The following is a 19587-nucleotide window of genomic DNA, read 5'->3' as shown; positions in this document are numbered from 1 at the left end:
CGTATATTTACATTCGAGTAAAATTTCTAAACTTCTTCGTCTAAACTTTACGGTATTCTTGAAAATGAAGGGGAATTTTTTTAAAAAATTAATAATATAAAAGGTAGATTTCTATCGTATATTAACATCTCGTGCCTGGATCTCTCTTTTGGTTTTTTTTTTGCTTAAGAGGAAAAATACAGATTTAAACGACACGCGTGAGGCTGTCGTTTTCCAAATCTAAGCCTATGGGGCTGATGAAGTTCGAATGTATAGATGTGAGCTTTGCTTTGTTCTTTATCTCGTGTCTCCCCACATTTATTGTGACGTGTGGAGAGGATTCGGGGAGATCTTTTATTATTTTGTTCCGGTCTTTGTGGGGTTCGATTTCCCGAGCAAGTGAATCGGAAATAGAGGGGTAAGTGACAAATTCAATGATACAAGTCCATGGAGATTTGTTCGAGTTACCAATATTTTAACGGAAAAAAAATTATCAATAATGTCTTAAATCTATTATAGCTCCATTGATTCAGTTTTAAACTTTTTGTATTTATACCAATTCAGTCATTCCAGCCAATTTCGATCGGAAATCGCCGACGTGGCTCGACCGGTGTTGACGTGACAATTTTCAATGAGATTTTAGTATCTTTTATTTTCTTTATTTTTTATTTTCTTTATTTTTTCTCTAGCCGATTGCCGGACTTGGCAACCGGCCGGAGATATGGCCTGGCGAGGTCGACCTCACTAGTGACCGGGTAATGCCGGATCTCATTGCCCTCACGAGTCTGATCTCGTGAGGCCACACCTCACCGCCCCTTGTAAAAGGTTTAGAATTGAATTGGTCGGAAGGACCAAATTCGTACTAATGCAAAATATTTAGGACTGAATCGACATAAATGTAAAAGGGTTATGATTGAATTGATACAATTGCAATAGATTTATGACTTTTTTTTTTTTTTACGATTATTCCGTACAAACCAAGCACTGGCTCGTCCTACGGGTGAGATGATTTTGTTGTACTTGTATCCGAACTCTCGATATAATCTTACTCGAGATAGGACACCAATAAAAATAAAAGTTGCCAAACGCTGCCTTAGGGTTCTTATCTGGGATTTGCTTCTCTTCTTTCATTCATCCTTGACTAGTCCTGGCTCATCTGGCCTACCCTCTCCAAAACCTTGTATGACCCCATTTTTGGATATGAATAGTAAATTTTACCGGTCATAAATTACCTCTGGAAGGTAAAAATTTCTGATCTTCAACACCATGCTCAGTGCCACATTGACCAAAGAAATCTCTGTTCTGCTTTGTCATTGCATATCTACTGGTCAATGCATGGATTGCCTTGCATAAACAGGAAAAATTACCAACAAAGCCTTATATCTAGTACGATAGAGTCGATTTAGTCATGAACTAATTTTTTTGCTAATTGAGTCATAAAATTTTTTTCATTTGTGCAAATGTAGTCCATCCGACCAAATTTAGCCAGCCGGCACTGGCGTGGTAATTTTCAAAAATATTTTTAAATATTATTTATTTTATGTTTTTTCTTATTTTTCATTTTCTTTCTTTCCTTTTTTTTTCTTCTCTTTCTTTCTCCAACTGGTCACTGGATTGGCAACTAGTCACTGGTGAGGCCGAGCCTCACCGGCCTTCCCTCTAGACAGTTGTTGAGTGGTTAGCTAGAGGAAGAATGAGAAGAAAAATAAGGAAAAAAAGGTAGCAAAAAATAAAAAAATTGAAGTAAATATAAAATATTATTACAAATTGCTATCCCGACAGCATCGATCGACGTCTACGTTGGAGTGGGCTGGTCAAAGTTGGTTGGATAGATTGAATTGTCACAGATGCAAAATATTTGTGACTTAATTGGCACAAAAAAGATTTAAGGTTGAATCAATACAATTGTAATAGATTTAGGAATTTTTTAAAAATTTTCCCGCACGAATATGTTCCTAATAAATTTTTGGTGTCGCGACTTGTCCAAACCGTTAGGGTTTTCTGATTTCTTTGCTGATATTTCTAATCCTCTTTTTGATAAAATAAGTGGATGAAGTCACCAAACTAGGAGTTAATATCTCGTAATTCTTATCTATAGCAACAATGATCCTCTTGAATAACATGGACTAGGGACCATGCTCTACTCATGAGCCACGTCCATAAGATATTTAGTCTTTAATTTGATGGGGTATGTTTCATACTCCACGTCCACAAGAAGGCATGAGGGTCCAGCATTATATTGGTAGTTTAAGCTTAGACCCATGAATAAGTATTATATGAAAAATATCTTTCTCTTGTAACTAATAGTTAAAATATAGAGATGTGACGTGCTAATTATAGTGAAAATTTATATTGTGTGTATCCTTAATTTAAGGGAAAATTAGAATAAATCGAAAAAATTATCCAAAAAGTCCCAAACCTGTTGTATGTCGGCCAATTTAGTCTTAAACCTTTCAATCGTGTCAATTTAGTCCTAAATATTTTGAAGTATTTGTCAATTTAGTCTTAAATCTTTTGAAGTTTTGAGAATTTAGTCCTAAACCTATATTGACATCTTATCATAAGGTTTAAGAATAAATTGACAAATCTAAAGGTTTATGATTAAATTGGCAAATTGTCAAATGATTTGCGACTCAATTGACCGCCGCACAATAGATTAAGGGCTTTTTGCACAATTATCCCGGATAAACCTCGTGTCTCAATTTCTCTTTCTTGTTTTGACTTTTCATTTTGTTATGCTCGTGCGTCCACTCCTAACATAAACTCACGCTCTTCCACTTACATTGATTAGTATTAGGCCTTATGCAACAACTAATGCTAGATTACCAAAGGCTGAGTTACACAATTGTAGTAGCAAATCGTTTTCTCGTATTTTCAAAGCCTATGTGCTTCACTATGGTTTCGTTATATTTAGTTGGAATGCTCTAGGCCTCCCCGTTTTTCAATGCATCAAGTTTCGAGCAATTTGAAGTCTTCTAAAAAGATCATGCGAAAAAATGCCAGAGACCAATCACTTTTGTCTGCGGGCTTATTGGCCTTTGTCTTGAAAAACGAAAAGTTGGGTGTCTTGGAACTTGCCTATGCTTTTAATGAATGTTCCAAGTTGTGCCTTTTGATGAATATTATTGAGTCCTCCGCATTGTTTTTTTTTTTTTTTTTTTTAGAGTTACTGTTGGTACTTACATTTTGCCCATGAATTATTGGTCATGTTTGCCTTGAAAAATGAAAAGTTAGGTGCCATGGAATTTTCCTAAAGCTTTACGTAAATTTAAGGTTTTTAACTTAATGCTAACGTAGTTGGGCTAACGTATAGATTTAATGCTAACTAATGCCCAATTTGAAAACCATGAGAACATAGTCGCTATGGATAAGGGAGATTTACGCAATGTTAACATTTACCATATATCACGTTAAGTGTAAGAACATAACTTCAAATTTTTTTTGCAGTAGTCATTGATCAAATTTTTCCCTCACTAAGAAGAATTTCTAGGTAAATTCTTCCATAGTTTCCTTCAACTTCAAGAGGACTTTTGTCAGTTAAGTTATCTCTTAGATTAATGTATCATTGAAGGTAAATAATTGCTTCATTGCACCGTGCATGGGGACTTCTTATCCTCAACGGACTCGGTTCGCTCACCGGAAGGTGCCCATGAACGCCACAAGCCGGAAAATATATGACTTTTACGTTTTTGATTTTTTGCTTAATTAAAAATTTTACGACTCAAGCACTTTGACTTTGAAAAACTCGAAATACGCAAAATTTCACATGATATAAATATCGACACGTAAATTCTTTAACAATCTTTTCACATTCTTTGTGAATTAGAGTAATATTTCAAATTTGACTAAAAAAAGAGAGAGAGAAAGCAATTTTTGCCCTTACTGAGATCGAACCAAACAAACCCTTTTGGATTGTCATTTTTCTCCAATCAATATAGGGTACTGATCGAAAATATTTGAGAAGAGATTAAAGATAAAGGAATCTTCACTTTCAAAGGAGATCTCCATAGCTGGTACGAACGTATAACATATGCTGGAAAAATAAACTATCAGTGATTAGACAGTTCAACTAAAAGGCAAAAAGTTTCAAATCCGACAGAAGAAGTAAAATTTAGACCGAAACATTATGTAAAGGGATGAAATATGTCACGACTCTTTTCTGATCTATCGAGGAATCCATATTTTGATCATGCCTCGCACGGTTTTAACAATGAACGGAGGTTGTATCATAATTTTAATTTATGAAGCATCGTGACAGATAAATATGTCCGAAAAAATTTTCAATGAATGCATGTTAGGGAAAATTCCAAAAAAGAGCCCGAAGTCCTCTCATTTTTTCAAATAAGGGCTCCAAGTAAATATTGTTTCAAATAAGGGCCGGAAGTAGCATAATATGTTTCAATTAAGGATCCGAAGTGGCTAGAGAGTTTCAAAAAAGGGCTGGCCTCAAGGGCATTTTCGTCATTTCTCATTTTGATTTATTTATTTCTCTATTTTTCCTTTTTTGAGTTTTTAAAAATGAAAAAAATAAAAAATAAAAACAAGGAAAAACAACCACATCGGGAGAGGGCTGCCCCTCCCACTTGTTGGTGGGGGGTCGGCGATGGCTAGTGAGGTTGGCGGTGCCTCCGCGAGGTCCGGCGATCTCATCTACCATAGGCCAAAATTTGGGAGAGGGTCAGGCCCTCTCCCGGATTTGGATGAGGGCCGGCGACCCTCGCCTAGGTCTGAGCATGGATCGACGGCCCTCGCCTTGAGAAGGCCAGGGGTCGCCGCCCCTCCCCTAGTAAGGGCAAGGGCCGGCGACCCCCAGCCCAAATCTGGGAGTGGGCCCGACCCTCTCCTTGTTTAGGTGAGGGCCAATGGGCCCTCGATCGCCTTCGTACAACACCCCCCCTCCCGGTGGTGGGGCGGCGGCCATAGGTGAGAGGCGGCAGCCTCTCGCCTTTGTATACTTTTAAATTTTTTTTTTGTCAAATTTTAAAGAAATAGAAAAAATAAAAATTTAATAAAAAATAAAAAATCAAATATAGAAAAAGATCGAAATGCCCTTGAAATCATGTATTTTTTTGAAATTTTATGATCACTTTATGCTCTTATTTGAAACAACGTTCACTTTAGACCACTGTTTGAAAAAATAAGGACATTTCAGATCTTTATTTAAAACAAAGTTTACTTGGATTCTTATTTGAGAAAATGAGAGGATTTCGAGTTTTTTTTTTAAAATTTTTCCTGCATGTTATATCATAATTTCCACAGCGACAATAAACATGTCAGAGGAACATTTTCAGTGAATGACCGTAGTATAATATGGTCGCACAGTTTAAGGAGAATGTTTCAAAGCCCTCATGCCATGCCGGTTCAATACTTGGTACCCAAATGCTTTCCACTTTGCACTTGCACCGACGTGGTCTCCACTCAGATCCCTCGTCCCCTGTTTCCCTCATCTTCTGAAGCTCACCAGACCACCAATCGCCACAGACCCACCAAGCGAGTCCGCAAATCCAGAGTCTCCACTCCCTCCTTCCGAAAACCAGCTCCCACCCCTCTCTTGTCCAATCGCAATCCCCGCCCTCGGACCAAACTCCAAGCGCTCGATCAAGTGGTCGACGACCTCGAAGCCTCGAGAGCCAACGGCGTCACCATCGACGTCGGAATCTTCGCTGCCGTCCTTGAAGCTTGCTACGAGTTACGAGCCTTCGATCAGGGCGTTCGCGTTCACCGCTTGATACCCACCAATCTGTTGAGGAGGAATGTTGGGTTGTCGTCGAAGCTCCTGCGGTTGTACGCCGCGAGCGGCCGCGCCAGCGATGCCCACGAGGTGTTCGACCAAATGTCTAAGCGGGACGCGTCGGCCTTCGCTTGGAACTCGCTCATCTCCGGGTACGCCGAGCTGGGTCAGTACGAGGACGCCCTCGCGCTTTACTTTCAAATGGAGGAAGACGGTGTGGAGCCTGACCGTTATACTTTCCCCCGTGTTCTGAAGGCTTGTGCTGGAATTGGGTCTATTCGGATTGGCGAGGCAGTGCACAGGCACGCGCTTCGTACCGGTTTTGTATACGATTGCTTTGTGCTCAACTCACTCGTCGACATGTATGCAAAGTGCGGCGACATTGTTCAGGCTCGCAAGGTGTTCGACAAAATGCCGAGTCGGGATTTGGTTTCTTGGAATACAATGTTGACGGGTTACATACATCACGGCCTTTTGGTGGAGGCGGTGGATTTATTTCATAGGATGCTCCAGGATGGATTTCGGCCGGATTCAGTGGCAATATCCACCATTCTAACTGGTATTCCGTCATTGAAGCTGGGGCGCCAAGTGCATGGTTGGGTTTTTCGGCTAGGATTCGAGTGGACTTTGTCCATTGCCAACTCTCTGATTGTTGTCTATTCTAATCACGGGATGTTAGATAAAGCGCGTTGGATTTTTGACAATATGGCTGAACGGGACGTTGTGTCGTGGAATGCTATTATATCTGCCCACTCCAAACTCCCTCATGCTGTGTCATATTATGAGCAAATGGAAAAGGCTGATGTCTTGCCAGATTGCATTACATTTGTCTCGTTGCTATCCACGCTTGCTCACTTAGGTCTTGTTGAAGATGGTGAAAGGCGGTTCTCAAGAATGAGAGAGAAATATGGGATTGAACCCAGCATGGAGCACTATGCTTGTATGGTTAATCTGTATGGAAGGAGAGGGATGATTGATGAGGCTTATGCGATGATTGTAAAAAGAATGGAGTTTGAGGCTGGCCCAACTGTATGGGGAGCTCTGCTACATGCTTGCTATGTTCATGGCAATGTCGAAATAGGAGAAGTTGCTGCCGAAAAGCTCTTTGAACTGGAGCCAGATAGTGAACACAATTACGTGCTTCTAATTAGGATTTATGAGAAAGCGGGAAGATTGGATGACGTGGAGAAGATGAGAGTGATGTTGGTGGAGCGGGGACTAGAATTAGAGACTTGCTAGGCTGCACAAAAGGGGAAGGGGGTAGAATTGATTTCCTTTGTAAAATCCTGAAATTTTATGTGTACATATAAAAAAGAGCAGGCAATTCTTGATCTTGAGCCTTCTGTGATCTTCCTCGTTTGGATAGATTGTGAGAAGTCAAGAGATAATTACCTTGAGTTTCACTTGCCAAAGCCGATTGTTGGAGATGGTTATGTGGCTCGGACTACATCGGGTCAGTAAAAGAAGCGGGGAAGTGGGCTTTGTTTGGGATGGAGCAACAGCAACGGATTCAATTGGGAGGAGGCAGATCAGGTTCATTGACTAGCAAATTTTCATGCTAAATCGATGGGGTCCGTACGGTACTCACCATTTGAGTGAACCTCTCTCCATGATCACAGGTCAGAGTACATCTCGTCTTGATACATTAAGGATTGCCATTGAATGACATATAGCTATATTGGATTGATGCTCAAGCCGTAAACAGGTAGGATTGTCGGACATGGGCTTCTGAACCCACAACGCCAGTCTAATGGCTAAGCTTTGGCATAACCCACATTGCCCACAATCACACTGCTTATGCATATATTGAAACCAGCCCTCCTGAGTCATTACCTTACAGATCAAACATCGTTTAGAGCAGTGCATCCCCTCTACAGCAGCTAAATTATGTGAAATCTCAATTATTTTGGTACCAAGGGGTGTCAACGATTTTCGGTTATCAGGAAACCCGAATCGAATCGTTTGGGTGTGCATGAGCTTTGAACCAAACCGAATACCCATTTCGGGTTCAGTTTTTTTTTTTTTTAGCCCTGCTCAAACTCACTCAACCAAAATGAGCCACAAAGGGTCGCACAACCCAAAAAGCAGGGGGCGATTTTCGGTTCGGTTGAAAAAAGCAGTTATTTTTTTTTTATTATCCAAACCGAACCGAAAATGCATTAAATTTTGTTTTCGGTTTGGTTTTCTACACCCATATCGGTACGTGTCCCATCGGTACATTATTCATACAAAAAGATTTGGTAAAAGAAGGTTTTTGGGAGAAGCATGTTGGTAGAAGAAGAAGAAGACCCTTCAGGTCGGCACATAAAATGATATGGTCAACATATTTTGCACGCTTTATGAGAATTTGGTATTAATTATCAACTCTTTCTCCTTTTTTTCCTTCTTTGGAGGCTGCTCCTTTCTCATGCTCGTTCTTTTCACTGTCGCTTGGACCAAACTAGTAGCCCTTTAAGTAACAAGAATTGATAGACAGCAATTTCACGTCGCTTTCTCCACCGTTGCTCCTTTAACGTCTGATCCGAGCTTTCTCAGAAATAGAGAACCGAGGAATTGGAATGGCATGTCTTTCTACGTTGATTTTCATGGTTAGGTGGAGTTAGTCCCTGTTTAAATGCAAATTTTCGATTCAAAAAAGTCTTACCGATTGAATCTTGAACCTTTCGTAATTGTGCCAATTCAGTTCATTTGGTCGGCCGGTGTTGACGTGAATTTTTTTTAAATAGTATTATAATATATTTAAATATATATTTTTTATAAATATTTTTTTGTCTTTTTTAAGGGTTTGGGTTGGCAGCCTCCTGCTGGCCACCAGACGTTGGGCGCCGCGGCTGGGCGGGGTCGCAGCCCTCGCTCGGGGCCGTTGGAGGTTGCTGGCCCAAACCCTAAAAAAAAGAAAAGACAAATAAAAGACAAAAAAAATAATTTAAAAAATAAAAAATATTAAAAACTTTCCACTTTAGCCTTGATCGGCGAAATGGACTGAATTAACACAATTGCAATAGATTTATGACTCAATTGGCCAAAATAAAAAGTTTAGGATTGAATTGACATAATTATAATAAATTTATGATTTTTTTGATAATTTTTCTGAAAATCAACTATCAACACCTTGCAATGATCTCTTCTTATAAATCAATAGAAGCACGTGTGGTCCCAGCTGGGTTCAATCACTGCTTGTTACAAGAGAATCCCTCGCAAATCTCCTTTGTTCCTTGAATTTGGATCGGATCGGATCGAAAACGTGAACTTAGTAGAACTTATGAAAGTTGGGGCAAAAGGACACTTTTGGTATCAAAAGTTATGTACAGAAATCATTTTGATGCCAAAAGTTTTCGCCGGATCACTTCAATGCCAAATCGGAGATAAAATGATTATTTCAATACCTCCGACGAAATTTTCCGGCCAAAACTGCTACGTGTCATTAATAATTAATTTTTAATGTAAAATGACAATTAAAAGAAAATAAGAAGTTCGTGTCGGCTGCCACATGAACTTCTACACTTTTAAATAAATAAAATTTAAATTTAAAAATGTTAAAAATACAAATTGCATTTAAATAAAATTAAAAATAAGTTTAAAATTTAACAAAAAACCTTAAATTTTAAAAAAAGGAAACAAGGTTTTTGGTTACCGGGCAGCAAGGGCTTTCACAAGCCCTCGCCGCTGCCGCTGCCCTCAACATTGCTGACAATGGTTGGCGGTGGTGGGGAGCTAGTGGCGGTCCTTACCTGTAGCCGGCGGGGGTCGTCGGCCCTTCAGGGGTCGTCGGCCCTTTGGGACTCAACGACCCTCGTTGGCTACGCCCCACCCTTGCCCGTCATTGTCGGCAACAAGGGGGTGGTGGCGACAAGGGCCGCGCAAGCCCTCGCCGCCTGTTTTGCAAATTTTTTTTTTGAGTTTTTACTTTATTTTGTTAATTTTTTAATCCAAATTTTCAGTTTATTTTAAATAAAATTTGAATTTTTTTGATATTTCTTTTCCAAATTTCTGATTTTTATTTAATTTTGTAAACTAATTAAGTTTGTATTTTATTTAAACTTTATTTTTTTAATTTTTATATATTTTTTAATTGTTGATCGGATCTCACCGGAGCCACGTTAGCTTGAAATATTAGTAAAATAATGCCACATCAGATTTCCGATGGAGCATATTGGACTTGGCATTTAACGATTGTTTTTAGTAAAAATTGGCACTTAAGTGATCCGAATAAAACTTTTGACATTAAAATGAGATCCGTACATAACTTTTATGCTAAAAAGTGTCATTTTCCCTGAAAGTTGGCCTAGGAAACCATCTCACCGCTAAGACAATTGTTGTATTTTTTTATCCGCACAGGAGATTGTTTTGACACTGCCACTATTTGTTACTACTTAGCTCTGCCTAATTACCGGCTGACTTCTCCCAAAGGTTGGTCCATCGCACTCATGCCGGCGTGACAAGATACCGTAATTTAAGGGGGGGAAAAACGACAACATAATTTGCCAAATCTTGACATTCTCATTAGGAGCCACGTCAGACCTTCACTTCATGCAATTTTTTTTTCCTTTTTCGGTTTCGATGCTATTTGCCGATTGGCCTGAGATTAGTTCACACGCAAGTTTCGAAGAAAAATCAGCCCACGTTGGGGCAGTAGTGTAAACATGCCAAACAAGACAGGAAAGAACAAACCCCATTTACTTTGACAATTCCCGTGAATTGCGTGCATTGAAGATTATATATATATACCAATGAACATCTAAGTTCGGCCATCTTCATTCATACCCGGTTTGAATCGATGGCAAGACTTGCCCTTCTTCTTGATATCGTCCCTCTCCGTCTATTTCCACTTCACGGCGGCCGCTCCTACCGCTGCTGCTACGTTCGTCGAGTCGTCGTGCAGGGCCGTGCAGTACCCCGCGCTCTGCGTGCAGTCGCTCGCGGCCTACGCCCCGGCCATCAAGCAGAGCCCGCAGCAGTTGGCCCAGACCGCCTTGGCGGTGAGCTTAGCCCGGGCTCAGTCCGCCAGGGACTTTGTGGCGAGGTCGACCAAGTTCAGGGGCCTCAAGGCGAGGGAGTACGAAGCCATCAAAGATTGCCTGGAAGTGATGGGCGACAGCGTGGACCGGCTCGCGAAGTCGGCGGAGGAGCTCAAGAGCGCCGGCAAGTCCAAGGGCCAGGACTTCCTGTGGCACGTGAGCAATGTCCAGACTTGGGTCAGCGCCGCATTGACGGACGCGAATACTTGCGTCGACGGGTACGCGAGCGCGGCCCTGAATGGCCGGTTGAAAACTTCGATCAGGTCCCGCGTGCTTGATGTGGCGCAGGTCACTAGCAACGCGCTCGCTTTGGTCAACCGGTACGCCTCAAAGCCGTGATCGAGCAATTGCACCACGAAGGCGTTGCAATGTTTTCGCTCAAAAATTTTGTGATGTATTTTCATAGCGATTTGGATCTTGATGCATGTACACATGATCTTATACGAAAGTCAACGAATTCGGTCCTGTCGAAACTTTGCTGCATTCTTCTTCGAACCACGTATAGCCATGAAAAATCAACATGGCCGGAATCTATATGAGCGATTTTTTCTGTCAAAACTAATCGGATGGACTGAATTGATATAAATACAAAATGTTTTAGGACTAAATTGGTCAAATTGAAAAGTTTAGGACTGAATCGATACCAAAGTGATTAGGTTTACGATTTTTTGGCACTTTTCCCAATTGCTTGTGTTCGTGTCAATCATGAATTGTCCTCATGAGGAGGGGGGTTTAACATATGATCGAGCGCAGCGACGTAACAACATTCACATAGCCGACCCTACTCGGGTTTGCTTTGTTTTTATGGTTGGTGCCATATGCTGCTCCTGATGGACCGACTGTTCATGCATGTATTAAGGGTTTTACTTGAAGTTCCCGTGAAATCTTCCCATGTGAGCCGACTTTTCCCTAGATTCAAACGGCGTGTTGCCTAAGAAGTAAACTGAGAAACGCCTCCCAGTTTGCGCCTTTAGTTCATTGCGGTCAACGTCGGTAAAAGTAGTATAAAATGAGTTCGACCAAAACTCATTGACTGAAATGCTTTGCCTCGTCACTTTGAGGATGTGTTTTGGAAATGAGAAAGATTAGACACTACACGCACCAATTCGAGCTTTCGACGCATGAAGAGAGCATCGAAATGGATCCTTCGTGTTTGTGTGGATTTCACATGTTTCTCCAAGGAAAAGAGCTTATGGCCGATTTCGAAGAGCTAGCCTCGATGATTAAAGCCCTTTGGCGCCTTCACGATCGTATCGGCTTAAGTTTTTAGCCCCTCTCAAGTGCAACTTCTTGAGGTTAGGTCACGAGGAAGTTATTTCCAAAATTCCCACAATGTCAATGTGGATGGGATGCTATTCGCCGAGACCAAAGAGATCGACTAGGTTCGATGCATGAATTTTGGTCCTACATATCATCTGGTTGTCATTTCCATACTGATTTACGTATGGTCTTATATATTTTGAAAGCAGAAATCAAGCTTTGCTTCCGTGTTGCTCTTATAGGGTTTAGGGTTCAGCAAATTTGACATCTACCTAGAGACTGCATAGCGAGTCTTTGACCCTCACCTCAGAAAAGCAATAGACCTTTAATCTTATGACAGCAATTCCCAACCAAGCCAGCTCCAGCAGTCTCAATCAAACAGATAAAAACCATTCATTTTCTCACACCCGAAAGTAACTGAAAGGAAAAACAAAATCAGGGAAGGTATCTAACTATCGATAAGAGCATTGGAAACGTTTAATTAGAGGTCATAGCCAACTCCTACCAAGACCTCCTTCCTTATAATTAACTAGCCAAAAAAAAGCAGCAGCTGCTGTACAATTTACCTCGGAAGCATAAACTTATCCCCCTCGCTTTACTCTTCACCTAAATCGGACTGCTGCTGAAAGTGCGAAGTCATCTACACATCTGGTAAATCAAACCTATCTAATAAGTGACTTACCCTCTCTCTCCTGACGAATGCCAAAAAACCTGTATAGTAATGCCATGCTACAAATGACTACCTAGTCTTCTGGGCTTTGGCCAACTTCTCCCTTCTTTTCTTCACCGCCTTGGGGACTTTGTTTTTCCTCGCTTCCCTTTTTTCCTCTTTGACCTTCTTTTTGTTCTCTTTCCTAGCAGCCTTCTTGTCACCAGGAACCTGCACCTCAGTTTCGGAAGCCGACTCATTTTGTTCTGAATCTGCATCTACATCTGTATCAGACTTGGACTCGCTACCGCAAGCTTTAATATTATCGCCAGGATCGGTTGGCTTTTCTATAGCATTAGCGTCCCCATTCGTGAGAGCCTGATGTAACCCAGTAATGGTCTTGTAGTACATGTCTCCAGTGTCCTTCCCACTTGTTATCCGAATCACGTCTTCTTCCACATTTGTCACCGAATCTAGTGTCTTCGGTATATATGACTGAAACACAAAACACAGTTATAAACCGATACTCTAGTATAAATGACAGCAGACCTGCAGTGTCACCTCATCTGATGAAGAATGCAAATTTAGATTGCTACTCCCTGTGGACCGCAATATAACATCTTCGCATAACCACAAGTGCGTAAAACATTTTTTCGGCATCATAGATATATGCATAGGGCCTCACAAGAGAAGTAAAAACTGGGTGCACTGAGAAGCAAGTGCCCCAGCGACCTACAAACATTAGGTGGTCACGGGTGGCTTCCACTTGATCTAGTAATTCCTAGGTGCCTTGCAAATTTGGTCCCAGGGCCATACAGTATTTTCTTTGACAAGAAAACATGACAGTTCAAAGTTCACTACATAGCCGGTTGAGTAGTGCAGTTGGATCCTGCATCAAAAGCTCTGCAAGATGCTGGACCAATATTCATTTATTGGCTAAAATTCACGGAGCAACATGGACAGAAGCAAGGAGCTTGTTACCCTCGCTATCTTTTCAATCCGGGAAAAAAAAAAATGGTCAAGGCGTATGGTATAGCTAAGGAGACAGATCCTTGGAGTTATTTATCCATTGCAGTGAGACTTCTGCATGGAATATTCTCCATGTTAATGCCAGTCCAGGTTCAGATGAGTATATGATAGTTCAACATCTATGAAGTTGTGCGTGAATATAGCACCAGACACCTACTGCTATACTATATAGACCCTAAAAATCTAACAGTCAATAGTTCGCTCTCAAAACCAGTTCGGATGGATTATCAACTCTACTCACAATTCCACCAGTTAAACTACCATGTGCTAGTTGCACTGCACATGCAAATCGGTAACAACTTACCTTTTTTTGACTTTTCACCAGGTATGCAAATGTAGGAATTTCCTACTATTACTTTTTTCATCCCTTAAAAGACCATATCTAAGAACTAAGAAGTCAAATCACAGATAAACAGCGCAGAACATGAAATTTATATCATTTTTGAACAGCCCGCCAGCATCAGAAATAAATGTTTGGATTTCTGTTATATTTTAATAGCAGTTTCTGAATATCAAAAACTTATTTCGTGAAATCCTATTTTTTAGAAGGGTAGGCATTATTGGTCCAAAAGAAGCCAAAAATTGGGGTTTATTGGGACCAATGCTATGAGCTTCCGAAATCCAATGGGATCTTGGTAAAGTTGATCATTATGAATGTTACGATGAATTGAATTGGGAAATCCATTAGCAAAAAGAAGAAAGCACATCTATAGAACCTTTCAACTAGATAGTGTTTTTTCAACTCTCTTAAAATGAAATCTATTCCAAACATGTATGCCATGGTTCCTTACCTCAACAAAGTACGAATATCTAAATTGGATATTTTATGATTTTTTCCCGTGTTTCAGAATACGGTTAACCAACATGTTAACTAATCGATTATGATAAATTGGATCGGATTATGCAGTTGTTTCTTCTGCAGTACCTCAACGTGACATGAGCGTGGGTATGTTGATAACAATCTCATTAGGTAATCGATAATGAGGAAGAAAGCATAATGGAAGAGTTGACAAAAGGCTGATGTCCAATAACCTGTACAAAAACGGAGTCTGCGATTTCATCTTCTGGTGACAACACATTTCCTCTCGCCGAAATTCTTCGCTGAATCTGCAATGGAATCGAAGTGTTAAATGAAAGACCAGACTAGAGTTCTAAAGCTAATGCTGGCTTGACAAAGAAGATAGTGACATTAAGATCACAAAGGAAAAACCTCCTCCAAATAACTATCAACTGAATCATCAGTTATGGAAGCATCAACAATAAAATCAAAGAGCTCCCGGATTGTCATTACGCCAACACCATGTTTCTTGAAGAATTCCTGTATATAAGCCTCTCATTAACCCATGTTTACAAACAGAAGAAATAGAAAGTACCTATTACAAACAAGACAACTATTTGTTCAGTAGAAAAATCATACAGAAACATGAAGGCAGTCTTCTCTCAGGAAATCAAGAGCATGAGGATGATCAAGATCAACAGATTGAGAGACATCAATGATGTAAAGGTGCTCCTGCCAAAAAGATTGGGAAATAGTTAGTTTTCTGGCACCTTCCGCATTCTTAAGTTTCCCAACTGCGTCAAAACTGTAAGCCAAGGACAACAATGTCTGCTCACCTCAAAATAAAGTATGTTATATTCACTCAGATCTCCGTGCACGAGTTTGCAATTCTGATATAATGTTCTCATAGCAATAATCAGCTGACCAGAGTAAAATTATGTCAGTTACAGTTAACAGGTCTCCAGCAAAATATAACATAAATTCCTTTATGAAGCCCCAAAGTAGAAGTAAGGACCTAGTTTTGCAAGTGATAAGGTCGTTATATCAGATCCCGATAATCAAAAGACACCAAATACCCTCTCCCACATCCACCCACCCCACTTTTTTCTCTTCTCAAAGGAACAAAAAAAAGAGAAAATGAAAGGAAAGGAAACCGCACAATCTCTTTTGCAGAACATCAAATGGTGAGTTACTTGCTCACAGTGCACATACTTCGCATCAACCATCACAGTCCACAGTGAGATGACCCATAGTTATGAAATCATTATAAAGCGGAAAAGTAATGCAGACAAACCTCCCGATAACATTCGCGCAACTTGTCCAAAGACAAAGCAGCATCCTTAAGACGAGGTGCAGCCCAACCTGTCTTGCCTACAATGAGGAAATTAAACAAAATGTATAACAAAACTTATTGTAAGTAACTCTGTAGCTTCAATAAAGCTGAAAGCAAAAATGAAAAGAGGAAAATTGTACTATAACTAAAAAACACTGAAGATCCATTGACTAAAACAGAGGTATCCACCATGTGTTCATGACCTTCTCAGATAGTATAATTAGTACTCAGTAGAATGCTTATAAGCTCGAATAATTGAGCATGAATCATCAAATCATTAAAGAGGGGCATCCAGTTTTGCTCTTTTTTGTGAAAAAGCCCATCCGCTGCTTCATCGGTAAGAAAACAGCTGCATATCTTTAAGCAGATTCTTATAGAAGGTGATGATGCTCATTTCCATGAATACTAGTCCCAAAATGCTTCTTGACCTATGAGGACGCATATTAGTAGCTTCCAGAATATGCTCCTGATGACATCACTATGCTCTTGGCTTATAAGTTGTAGGAACAAATACTAGCAAATGCTCAAACTGATTAATGAGCAATTACAAAGAGCAAGAATTTAATACAAGAAGATGATGAGTCCTGCAGTTCTTGACTCATTGATACATAAATTCTAATTGCAACTTGTGGAAGTGAAAAAGGTAATGCACAATCATTGATACAGATCCAGAAAGAATACCTATGAAATCCATGACAAGAACATGAAGTTTCAAAAGATGAGGAGTTGGACATCTAATTCCAGCTGCCTTCAGCCTGCATGTTTTACCAAACTCATCATATCTCGAACATGACTGATGCTTGGATCAACTCTTGTAAGAAAAACAATACCTAAACAGCCTGCCTAAATCAAATTTCTACTTACATGTCTGAGAACCAATTTGTAAAACAAGTAGAAGATTATGGAAGGCAAAATAATTACAAGTACTGCATTATTCACATGAATGGCACCAACTTGATCATCAATTTTTGTTGAAAAACAACAGAAGATTAAATTGTTCAACCGTAAAAGAAGAGCACTCACCTCATAAGATTCCTCATTTCCTTTTCAGCCCATGTTTTTACCATTTTCCTTGGATTATGCTTGCCATACGCATGTCTGAAACGAAAATCCCCTTGAACATATCGATCACGGTCCCTACGTGATTTCACGTTAGAGCAGTGAAGTAAGTCAGTATAAATCAGCAGCAGATCAAACTCACATGCGAACTACATTTGTCAGAGATAATCTAAAAGTTGAAAGAAAGCAATGTTAGCATTGCAGAAGGCCAAGCTTATACAGATTAGCTTAAATGTTTGTCAATTATTGACTAGCTGAGAGAGACATTTAGATCCCGATTCCCATCAGTTCTTACAATGTTGGCACAATCTCTCCTCCATACCTGTTAGCCAGCTGACTCCCTAGTTAGACTCATCCTTGCTTGTCTTTCCCATTACCTTTCAAGTATATTATTTCCGATTGCTCATTATGGAAGAGGCTACAGGACCAACGGAATTAACTAATGTCTAGCAAGGTAAGATGAATGATCTGTAACGAAAGGAGTTATTGCATGGTGCTAATCAGTCAAGAGGATAATGAGTTGCATGACACAAGTGGATTCAAGTGAACAGATGCAGATAAGTGGTCACTTGAGACCTTCCCAGAGGTGAAGTGCAAACTGACTAGAAGTCAATTATCACAGCTCTACTCCAATTTGTGGGTGTAAAAGGCAGTACGATTTGGCATTAAAAAATGGTTGGCTGTATGGCTGGAATGCTCGTAGGGTTAGAAATCAGACCACCAAAGCCACTAAGAACCAACCCCACCAGATCTGTTTCCTATCTCCAACATCTGTAGTTTTTCATGATATCAATTACAAAGGAGTCATCTGATATTAAGGAGAAAATATTCAAAGGTGGCCAAGTGCCACGTCAATTGCTGAAGTGGCGTACATTTTTAACTCAAGTCTAATAATAAAGTGACACGTGTTTGCTAAGTTGGAATTAAAATAAAAAAAAAACAATTTCTCTTTCTTCTTCCTTCATCCTTTGTTGTCTTCCATCCCAGCCTGTTTTCTTTGCTCCTCCTCCATCATCAAATGAAGCAAAGAAGCTTTCGTTGTCAACCTTGTTCATCCATGGACGAGATTTGGAGCTGGCCATCAAAACTCACAGCCATGAACAATCCACGGTTGCCAGATCTATGAATGAGGCGCATCTCGAGCCACGGACAAGGCAAGCTTGTAGCCACGAATGAGAACGGAGTCGGACCCGAGCCACCCCTCTGGCTCCTTTTTTTTTGTGATTTTGTCCAACCTTCAGATGTGGCATTGCGTCCTTCGTCCATGGCCGTCGTCACCTTTGCCAACATGGCCATCCAGATCTAGCCAACCATGGCCGAACGCGTTCAGGCGTTATGTTGCTTGTCCATGGCTTTCATCGGCTTCGAGCAACGCTGGAAGAGGAGGCTCGATTTGGAAGTCCAGCCAAATTTGGAGCCATGGCCGCGAGAGACAACAGCTCATTCGCGCCTGCACCAGTGGCCATGGACAGCTAGATCGAAAAGCCGGCCAAGAAGACTCGTGAGCGCGCGTAGACCACCATGGACGATGGTGCTCTTGAGAAGAGAACACCATTGTTGGTGTTAAAAAAAGGCTAATCTTGACATTGTTCTCTGCAAATCTGATTCTTGAGAAGTGAAAGATTTCATCATTTTCAAGTGCAAAACCTCTCAAAGTTTTAATTTTTCTCATCCACTGGCTTTTTCCATGGAGCAGACGGCCATGGACAATGGCTAGGAAGGAGGAGAACGAAGAATGGAGGAGAAAGAAAGAGAAATTAGTTTTTCATTTTTTTTTTAAGTCTAACTCAGCAGACACATGTGACTTTATTATCGGGCATGACTTCAAAATGCACACTTCGCAACCACTGAACATTTTCTCAATACTAAGGCCGTTTGAGAGCGAGATGAAAGAAAGAAGAGAAACTGGACAAGCAGATATAGTTGAGAATTTTTATTGGTATCAGAACAGGCCTGAGATCTCAGATTCGCAACTCCTTCACATTGATGAGATTGTTTCCATGGCCTCACGCCACGATGGAAGGAATCATACAATAACAAACAGAAGGACAAGGAAAGTAAAACCTACCCAAAACTAAACGCACAAATGACCACCACAAAATCAACATTGCAGTATTGATGACAATTCACATTGCAAACTAAGACTAGCTCCTTTCAGCCAATTAATAAACGAAAAGAACTTACAGTAGCTCCTAAGAAAAGAACAGAGGGAAAGAAACTACCAGACAAAATAAGCCAACATTCTCCACAATCTAGAAGTGACAGCCGTCACAACAAACAAAACCTGTATATCAATTGTCAATTCCAGAAAAAATAAATTCACAAAATTGTAGCAAATGCAGTATTGCACTTCAAACACCCAGGCAGGGGCCTTGCAAAAAACTTTAGACTATCATACTTACTTGAACACAAGAACTGAAGTCTTGTAGACTTTGATTGCCAATTCTTGCCCATCAGATTTTGTTGCATGATAGACATTTGCCTAAAAAAGTCAGTGACAAAAGGGTCAAGAGACTATGCAATAATAGCAAAAAAATGAACAACCACGGGTAAAATCGCAAAATTATAACAATTATGTGGAAAAGTTCAACCTACAATCAATAGCTAGAAAAAAAGAAAGTTGCGAGTACTGCTGTCTGTAAATGATAACATACTTCTTTGCCAGTGGAAATGCAACCATTTATGTCATTAAAAACTTGACGGTTCAGCATCTTGAAGAGAACCATCCGAGTCCTCTGATCAATGGCCTGC

The 19587-nt window shown here is 40.3% G+C and overlaps 3 protein-coding genes across 7 annotated transcripts in view; 2 read left to right on the top strand and 1 right to left on the bottom strand.

The window, feature by feature from the left end:
* Positions 1-5231: 5231 nt before the first annotated feature.
* Positions 5232-7622, top strand: LOC115727697 (pentatricopeptide repeat-containing protein At4g25270, chloroplastic). Of its 2 annotated transcripts, XM_030657962.2 has the most exons (2): positions 5232-5486; positions 5580-7622. In XM_030657962.2, exons 1-2 carry the CDS (start codon positions 5312-5314, stop codon positions 6947-6949), a joined length of 1545 nt encoding a protein of 514 aa, XP_030513822.2. In that variant the 5' UTR covers positions 5232-5311; the 3' UTR covers positions 6950-7622. The 2 variants fall into 2 exon arrangements, with proteins under 2 accessions (XP_030513822.2, XP_030513821.2); XM_030657961.2 differs by having other exon boundaries at positions 5235-7622.
* A 1781-nt stretch (positions 7623-9403) lies between these two features.
* Positions 9404-11121, top strand: LOC115727689 (21 kDa protein-like). Its single transcript, XM_048275642.1, has 2 exons — positions 9404-9587; positions 10454-11121. The coding sequence occupies exons 1-2, from the start codon at positions 9404-9406 to the stop codon at positions 11065-11067; spliced, it is 798 nt and encodes a 265-aa protein (XP_048131599.1). The 3' UTR covers positions 11068-11121.
* Positions 11122-12560: 1439 nt separating this feature from the next.
* The window catches only part of LOC115727690 (serine/threonine-protein kinase rio1-like), a 110715-nt gene continuing 103688 nt past the window's right edge, over positions 12561-19587 (bottom strand). For all 4 annotated transcript variants that reach the window (XM_048276122.1, XM_048276123.1, XM_048276124.1 and 1 more), the window contains 10 exons: positions 19491-19583; positions 19239-19318; positions 16801-16914; positions 16459-16532; positions 15739-15815; positions 15281-15364; positions 15084-15176; positions 14877-14984; positions 14699-14773; positions 12561-13132 (listed from right to left, as the gene is read on the bottom strand). In XM_048276122.1, coding sequence (XP_048132079.1) covers positions 12728-13132; positions 14699-14773; positions 14877-14984; positions 15084-15176; positions 15281-15364; positions 15739-15815; positions 16459-16532; positions 16801-16914; positions 19239-19318; positions 19491-19583 — 1203 coding nt within the window. In that variant the 3' untranslated portion in view covers positions 12561-12727. The remainder of the gene's footprint in view (positions 13133-14698; positions 14774-14876; positions 14985-15083; positions 15177-15280; positions 15365-15738; positions 15816-16458; positions 16533-16800; positions 16915-19238; positions 19319-19490; positions 19584-19587) is intronic.

Source organism: Rhodamnia argentea, chromosome 3, assembly GCF_020921035.1.
Source record: "Rhodamnia argentea isolate NSW1041297 chromosome 3, ASM2092103v1, whole genome shotgun sequence".
NCBI classification, from domain to species: domain Eukaryota; kingdom Viridiplantae; phylum Streptophyta; class Magnoliopsida; order Myrtales; family Myrtaceae; genus Rhodamnia; species Rhodamnia argentea.
Note: the sequence above shows the minus strand (reverse complement) of the source record. Positions and strands in the feature narration are given on the sequence as shown.